The 8,381-nt window shown below is 52.1% G+C and overlaps 2 protein-coding genes across 2 annotated transcripts; both read right to left on the reverse strand.

Moving 5' to 3' along the window:
* Positions 1–2,085: 2,085 nt before the first annotated feature.
* On the reverse strand, positions 2,086–3,458 carry H310_13501 (hypothetical protein; the record flags this gene model as incomplete). Its single annotated transcript, XM_008881022.1, has 2 exons — positions 2,086–2,179; positions 2,239–3,458. 2 exons carry the CDS (start codon positions 3,456–3,458, stop codon positions 2,086–2,088), a joined length of 1,314 nt encoding a protein of 437 aa, XP_008879244.1.
* Positions 3,459–7,027: 3,569 nt separating this feature from the next.
* On the reverse strand, positions 7,028–7,964 carry H310_13502 (hypothetical protein). The gene has a single exon (XM_008881023.1). It carries the CDS (start codon positions 7,918–7,920, stop codon positions 7,120–7,122), a length of 801 nt encoding a protein of 266 aa, XP_008879245.1. The 5' UTR covers positions 7,921–7,964; the 3' UTR covers positions 7,028–7,119.
* Positions 7,965–8,381: the final 417 nt, after the last annotated feature.

The following is an 8,381-nucleotide window of genomic DNA, read 5'->3' on the forward strand; positions in this document are numbered from 1 at the left end:
GCTTGGCGAGGAAAGGCACTTCTGCCGAGACTTGGCGGAGCAGCATTACGTCTTCTTCTTCGGTGAAGTTCCGGCGCTTCGCCATTCGTGCCTCAATTGAATTGTGTGGATGTGGAAATAGTTCCGCATAATTCGCCGATTGTGCGGATCGACAATCAATTTTGACAGTGTCCACAACAAGTTTTAACAAGTTGACTCCGGTTTTGTCACCATATGTCAGGGCGCCGCTGTGGATGCGGCTATGGAATGGTTTCAGAATCTCTCTATTATACATCGCTCGAAGTCACGCGTGATTGCAAGCAAAAGCATTCACAGCGTCGAAATTTCCTAAAATTCCAGCCGTCATTGCCCAACCTCATATTGATTGTCTTGTGGGACCACGACGCGCCGCACGACGTGAGCCCCCACAACAAGGAAGGGCTCGACCTCCGGCGCGATCTTCACCGCGGCAACATCGCGTGGCCAGCAAGCGGGAAGTCGAAAACTCGACGTCCGGCCTGAAGAAGCAGCTCGTTGCAATTGCCATGTCGCGTGAGTGGATAAGACGGTGCAGAACCACTATGGCTACAGCGCTGTACTGTACAAGTGTCTGCTCTTGGTGTAGATACTTTCGACGGCGTGCGCCAAGTCAGTTTCGACGAAGCCTTTCACGTGAATGACTTGCTGGAGCGGGTGGGTCATTGCCGAGGCGCTTTGCAACCGATTGTGAAGTTACCGGCAGCATTGGGAATGGAAGCACCGTTAAGTCCAACGGGCAAGCATGCCAACAGGTTTTTACTAACAGCGTCGGCACATGCATCACATCGTGCGTCAGACAACTCAATGGACCGTCCACGAGTTGGTTCTGGAGAGTCCTATATGGTCACTCGAAGCCATCCGACGGTTCAAGATTGTAGAGATTTTCTCGTTTGTCAAAGTATTTGGTTTGGAAGCTGGGCGACCCGCTGATCTATTTCGCAAGCTGTACATCAAATGTTAAATCGAATTTTATGACGCTGTGCCTATATAGAAGAACAAAAGAGCCAGTTCTGCCTACAAAGTAGAGTTATCTCCACGGATGTTCGTTGAACGGTGTGAAGTTCTTTTGATCCTGGACAATGCGTCGTCACATGACCCATTGGAGGTCAGACTTACCAACGTGCGTCTTCTTATGCTGCCCCCAAACACCACGGCCTTTCTGCAGCCCATGGACGCTGGCATCATTGCGTCGTTCAAGCGTCACTACAAAAGGATTCAGTTAGATCACATCGTTGATGTTGTGGAGTCCTGTTCTGTTGGTGGGCGTGGTGAAGTGAAGAATTTGAATGCCGTCGATATTTTGACCGCCATGAAGTGGTCACTTACTGCCTGGGATTCCGTGACATCAACAACAATTTAAAACTGCTGGAAGCATACCGGCATCGTGCAGAAGAAAACGTTGCTTGATCTTATGGATTCCCTTCGTGTCGACTCGGGCCACTCCATTGCATGCCTGCTGAACTAAAAGTGTGTTACCTCTTTAAATGTATTGCTTTGTGTTTTTTGTAGTTCCACAAACCTGTTAAAGTTTATGTAGTCCCACGGGAGCAACCGTCGAGGGATGACTGTACACGAAAAATGCAACATGGCATCGGGGGATACTGTTTGATCAAAATCGCGTCATGGATTGGTCAGTGTATATGGAATTTTCAGAACCCCTTTTGGACAAGTGTAAAACGCAGACACAAAAGATTTCGTACGGATACATTGTTACACACAAACATCAATATATAAGTGAACTCCCAAACGACTCGTTAATACTTCGAAGTATGAAAAAATGTCTCCTCCGGAGTAGTGTTCGACAATTTTTGTTTGTTTCGATCATCAGGTCTGCAATGATGATGGGCTTGTCCAGAGTCGATATCATGGTCCTTAACGAAAAATGTCAATTCAAAGTTGTAAGAGTTGTCGACGTGTAGCTATCGTAATGCAGGGCCATTTTTCGTCGTTCCAATGATGTGGACCATTGTAATGGACTTGGTGGTACTCGACTAGGTGGAACGCCGAGGCTCGGTAGCCATGGTAGTGGTCAGAGTTGAAATGTCACCGCACCAAACCATGCCAAACTTAGCACTTTTGCTGTCGCAGTAGTCTCTGCTGTAAACGGCCGACAAACACTGGTTCGCGGATGGATAGAAACACCCAGAGCAGTTGCCGCACACTTCAGGACGAGGGGTCGCCGGGGAGGGCGTGGTAGTTGGAGTTGGCTTGTCAACACACCAAACCATGCCGTATGCACCACTGTTTTTGTCGCAGTATTCCTTGTTGTGATCGGCGGACAAACACTCGTTCGTGGAAGGATAGAAACATCCAGTGCAGTCACCGCACGCTTCAGGACGAGGAGGCGTCGGGGTAGGGTTGGTCGTGGTGGACGGCGAGTTGGTGGGCGTGACGCCATCGATATTGGGGAATATGATGTCTTCGGCGATATTGCACGTGCCTCTGCCGTACACGCCGCGCTTGAGCCGGATGTAGCCAGCATCGCCCCAGTTGGCGCCCCAAGAGTTGCGGAGCTTGTAGGACTCCTCGTCATAGCCCACGGCGACGACGGCGTGGTCCGAGTACGACCCAGGGCATTGACTGATCACACCCCTGCGGTAATTTTTCCAAACGATGTTGCCCGCTTCAACTGTTACCGCCACAGGCTGCGTGTTGAGCGCCGTGTCCAGCTCCGCCTCGCTCGACGTGCGGACCGTCGCGCCGATGCGGAGCTTCTTCTTGGTGCACGAGTTGCTGTCGCACGTGCCGGTTTGTCTCGTGCTGCCCGACGTGTATGGGTAGTCGCTCTCCAAGCAGAGCCCAGTAGTCGACGCGTACGTCAAGCCAGCGTGCGTCCACCCGCCATTGCAGCCCGCGCTGCCACTCTCGGTGGAGCAACTCGTGACTTGCTGCTCGGACAGGTCGAGGCTTTCTCCCGTCACGAGGCAGTGCGCCATCTCGGCGGCACCCACGGCCGCAAATGCCCAGCACGACCTGCAACGACCTTGGTCGCGCACAGGACCGATGCACGTATCGGTAGTCCAGTCCATCGACGCCGCCTTGACGTTGCTCACGTTCAAGTTGGCCACGGGGACCGAGCGGAATGCATTGCGGCTTTCCTGAAGGGACACACCCTCCACGAACTTTTTAAACTCATCTTGCGTCATGAGTGCGAACGGGTTCTTGTCGTCAAACGTGGCATCGGGGTTGTTGCGGCTAGCCTCTTCGATCGCGAGCTTGTTGTCGTAGAACCGCTGGAGAGCGTCCTCTTCGGCGTCTTGAGGGGACATGCTCATGATGGCTTCGGGCAACACGCCCTGCGCCGCGGCGGCAGGCTCAAACTCTTTGCGCCACGCGGCGAGCTCGGCGCGGAGCACGGACCGCTCGTCCGCCGAGAGGGTGATCACGGACTGCTTGGAGGCGGCAGCGGACGCAGCGACGAGGGCAACAAACAACTTCATTGGAGTCGAGAGGAGTTGAATGCGAATTCAAAAGTGACTCTTGTTCACAGGCATTAATCAATGCAGCATCTTGGTACGTTTCGAGGGTAGCGACGCCGTTTGGATGCTCCAGAGCCTGGTTAATCCTGGTTGATGCTGTGCAGTTGCTTGGGGTTGTCGGCCTGTATCTCACTATGGGTCGACGTTTTGGTATAGTTCGATTATTGCGTCCCTGTGACCTTTTCTTGAACATGAAATCTAAAAACATACCAGAATCACGTTCCTCTGTAGTCTCAACCACGTCACGTTGCATTGGCTTCAGAATACCGGTGAATGCTGCGAATTGTACTCGAAAATTGCTCCCCTTTAAGCGTGTTGAAGGGAAGGAACAGTGACGTATGCAGCTATTTACCATAACATTTCAACAATTCGTCGGCAACGAACCCTGTTTTTCCAAACGAGGGCACAACTCTAAAGGCAATATGTCCAAGCCATTGCGGTATTGTCGCAATTATTTATCCTTTTCAAGAATAAACCAAATCACCCGTAAATGTCTCTTGCTTTTAGATGTCATGCTCAATAAGAGGTCACAACGACCCAACAATCGAACGCATGTCTCAACTACACCAAAACGTCGACCCCATCGCGATATACAGGCCAACAACCCCAAACAACTGCACCGCAAAGACCAGGTTCTGGGGCACCCAAACGGCGCCGCCATCACTACCTCGAAGGTGTGCCAAGAGACATCAGGTTGGTTGACTTCTTTGAACAATAGTCCTTCTTGAACGTGCATTTGACCAGGGATATCAGGTAGTTTTTCGTTGGCTGGGTGAAGTAGTGCTTGAGCAGCGTTTTGATTGACTGGCGCAAATTGTCGGCCATATTAGGCGTTGGAGGTACAAAGTGGAATTGTCCGACAAGCTGTAAGAGCGAGATCGATGGATCTCCTTCGTCTTGGCCAAGGCAGTATGGTGTGAGCAATGCACCGCAGCAATAGAGCTCCGTCTTGCTTGTGACCGTATATGACATCTGTTGAGTGACGCCAGGCACAAAGCCTGCATTGTAATGTGTTATGTGGTCTTGTGTAGATCGTTGGGACGGCATACCGCGTTGCGATGCTGGTGGTCGACGGTCCTGTCTGGCCGTCGTGGAGGCAGTCGAGCCAGTCGGTGCCGGACTGGAGGGTGCAGGTGTCCAGCTGGTTGGGACAGGAGTCCGAACAATATGTACAGGTTGTTTTGGATTCGTTTTGGATGGACCTGAAGGACTGCTGGTGGTATCGTTGGGTGTGTATGCGAGTTGAAAAGTCGGCGTGGGTTCTGGAGGTTTGATGACGGATTGTATGAAATCCTTAGCTACGTCGATTCGAATGTAGACTTATGGTAAGGCGTTGCAGCCTCCAGATTATTTGACTATTGCTGTTAGAACCAAACATAACATCGCTTCCATGGTCATGGTGGCACTGGTTGCCGTGAATGCATTGCATGAGAGTGTTGAGCGTATGACCATACTCTTGGTGGTCGAAATAGAATTTGTCGCAGTGTTCATAGCACCACACTGTTTCCACGAGGCTCTTGTTCGTGTACGCGACATCGAATCAGAGGATCCACAGTGTTTTTAGGCATGGTTTCGTTCCAAGAGATTATGACGGGAGTGTACCTGCTGGCGGTTTGTAGCTCCAGCTTAGCAGATATGACTGTAGCTCGAGTTGGTGGTCGGAGTGGATGCACCACGTATCGGATAACTGAAATTTTCTCCGTTTCATCATCACCCAGTCCACATTTGGCGCCGATAGCAGCCCACTTGGAAGTTTTTGGACACACTCCTCCAGAGTAAGCAGTCATGTGGAGGCGACGAGCGTGGCACTGCACACAGAAGGTGATGCCTGGTTGGGAATTAAACCCAGCCAGATGCACCTCCTGCCATTCTCGCCGAGGGCGGTGGCCGAGTTCAGTTGGAGGCTCATCGTGAGAGCCGCCCTATTCAGATATGAGCGCCAACGAGGCATTCAGGCACGAGCGAGATGAACCAAAATTTGCGTGTCGGTTCAAGATCATGAGATGTCCAATCAAACACCGTAAATCCGACGACGTTTCAACATGGTCGAATCCGTGTCCATTGGAATCGTAAAGTGATCGAATGGATGGATCAAAGTTCTATCTTGTCGCCGGGCAATCGTCGAGCAAAATGGCTTCAATTGAGAGAGAGCGCAAAAATCTGCGAGTCGTCCGATAAATGACTTGCTCCCACCTACTTGCAGTTCGTCACACGTCAAAGATCGTTGTCCGATTGAGACATGAATCTCTTCATGGCACAGCGAAGGAAGCACATTGTGAAAACGGGGAAAGGTTGCTTTCGCGTGCTGTAGAATCCCATCCGGCATGAAACAAAAGTTTCCATTTGCCTGTACCTGCAACGATGGCCACAAGCGCACTCGAAACACCCCACATCCTTCGAGACAGTCCTTGTGAAAATCGACTCATCACACAAGCCCTGCAAGATCTTTCGTTGTCGATGAATCAAGTTGTCGAGCATTCGGTCTCGAACACTCGTCAGGAGTCCATTGCATTCAGGACCCGTTGGTGACGTGAGTTTTGTCCCAATCTAGTTCCAAGTCTCTTCAACACGCCCACGGCAACGTTATCGTGGGGGGCAAACAGGATCGACGGTGGTGTGCATCGACGATGGCGACTGGATTTCGACCCACTCGCCGGGTGACAGGGACAAATCTTGTGTTCATCCTGTTGACTGCGATTTGTGCCATGGCGCACTTCTTACCGACGTCCAATAGTGTTTCCCATTTCTCTATCGTGGTGGCGATGAAATGGAGCGCGTCGTTGACGACATGCTGGTCGTTCGGCAATGTCTCCACGGCGAAAAATGGATTGTAGCTCATGCTGAGTACTCCGGAGGATGTAGTCCTGAATACCCCGGCATCAAATTTGAATACGTATTTTCTCAAAGGAGAAGTTTTGTTCAGTGCGCTCACATTTTGGCAGCACAATTCATTGTCCAGGTTATCCCCCATCATTCACAGTTTGGCGACTACCCCCTTGCAGTGAGAATTGACCAACTGTGCAGTCAGTAGCACCTCGGTGAAGTGATACAGGTCGTCAAAGTCGCCTGGTCCACTTGCATACTACAAAACACGTCGAGATTGTTGAGCGCTAAGTCTTTGCGCACGGATACTGGCTCAGTCTAGTATGGGTTTGCCGCAGTATACTCTCAGCTTGCCGAAGGGCTGGCTTTGCTTCGACAGATTTCAATCTTGCCCAAGAACACTCTTCGTGATGTAGAATTGCTTTTTCTGAGGGGTCGACCTATTGCGGGTGGAAACAAATATTCTGGAGTACTATGGCAATGGCGCAGTCACTGACCGAACAGTAACATTTTGGCGAAGTACATGTTCTGGCAGATCATGCTAGAATGAACCGGACCAGTGTCTTGTAGAGGTTCGACAAGACGTGGGTGAAGAGTGACTCCCGTGCGCCGCGACTGAGGTTTCGCATGACTTTGGCAGTGCATCAAACTCGGCAGCCCCCCAACCTTACAGTGCTGCGTTCGACGTCAATCGAAGGCCAAGTTTCGGTGGAACGTGTTTTCGAATATTTCATACAACTAGCTTACACAAAGACGGGAATCGCCAACTCTGATTCGACCATGCACGCTGTATATTTATTTAACAGGCTGGCTTGGTCGTGGTAGGAGCTGGCGTCGCAATGGCGGTGGTCGGCGGCGGTGTCGTCATGAAAGGTTCGATGAAGTCGCGGGCTTCCGAAATACGAGCGTACACACCAGGATTGCCGGGGCGAGCGCATCCGATGCCCCAGCTCGTGACGCCAACGAGGTAATCTTCGCCGTTCGTGTTGACAACCAACGGACCTCCAGAGTCCCCTTGGCAGGTGTCCTTGAAGCCACCGCCGGCACACATCATGGAGGGGAAGATCGTGTAGCGGGACGTGAGGGCCTTCTGGCAGTCGGCATTGGACCAGATCGCGACGTCGGCCTCGAGCATGACGGCGGACGAGTTGCCGCCGGCCGAGGTGGCGCCCCACCCACGCACCATCGCGACTTGACCAGGGGCAACGGTCGCGTCTTGGGACCAGTTGATCTTGACCGGGGGATACGTAGACGGAGTTTCCAATTCGTACACGGCGAAGTCGAAGTCAAAGTTGGTCTTGTTGTACTTAGGGTGCGTCGTGCGCTTGACGATCCTAATGCGCTCGCCGTCTTGGGTGCCCTTCTGGTAGTGCGACCCGATCGACGCGACGTAGATATATGCCGACGCGGCGCAGTGGGCAGCGGTGACCAAGATCTTAGGAGCCACCAACGACGCGCCACACCCGGACGCGCCAGACGCACCCACGCGAAGACCAGTCACGTACGTGTACTTGCCAATGGGAGTTTCTGTGCCGTTAACGATTTCATGTTGGGCGACCGCCGTGGCGGCGGCAATGGCGAGAGCCAGCAGATTGACCATGGTAGTGTGAATTCGTAAATGAAGGTAGGTAGGTATATACGAGGGGTTGCGGCGGTGGCGACTGGACTTAAGTGGTGCCCAACTAATCTCAGCTGGGTATCCGAGAGATACATGTACTGTATGTTGCGGACCGAGAGTTGGACGGATCGGGAAGGTCTCAGAAATGTAGCTGCGTGACCCACCCAACTGCCATGCCCAGTGTGTCCGCTGTACACATTTCGCAGTACTCATTCTTCGCGTTTCCTTAGGGATTGTTCAGAACTGCTTCGTTTTGTCCAAGATTTCCTGGCTTCGTCGGCAAACCCCCACCGCCTTGCTGCGCGTAAAGGACGCATCAATGCACTCACGAGAATCAAATGCGAGCTCTTCGATCAATTCCAACAAGCCCTTCGTGGTGGAGGCTCGTGGCTCGTATTTTGATACCTTCGCCTCGACTCACGCTCTACATCGTTGAAAAAATC

The sequence above is a fragment of the Aphanomyces invadans genome (assembly GCF_000520115.1).
Source record: "Aphanomyces invadans strain NJM9701 unplaced genomic scaffold supercont1.52, whole genome shotgun sequence".
Lineage (NCBI taxonomy): Eukaryota > Oomycota > Saprolegniomycetes > Saprolegniales > Verrucalvaceae > Aphanomyces > Aphanomyces invadans.

What these genes read in the sequence shown, in the direction of transcription:
- H310_13502 (XM_008881023.1), bottom strand. Translation starts at nt 7,920, where the DNA reads ATGGTCAATCTGCTGGCTCTCGCCATTGCCGCCGCCACGGCGGTCGCC.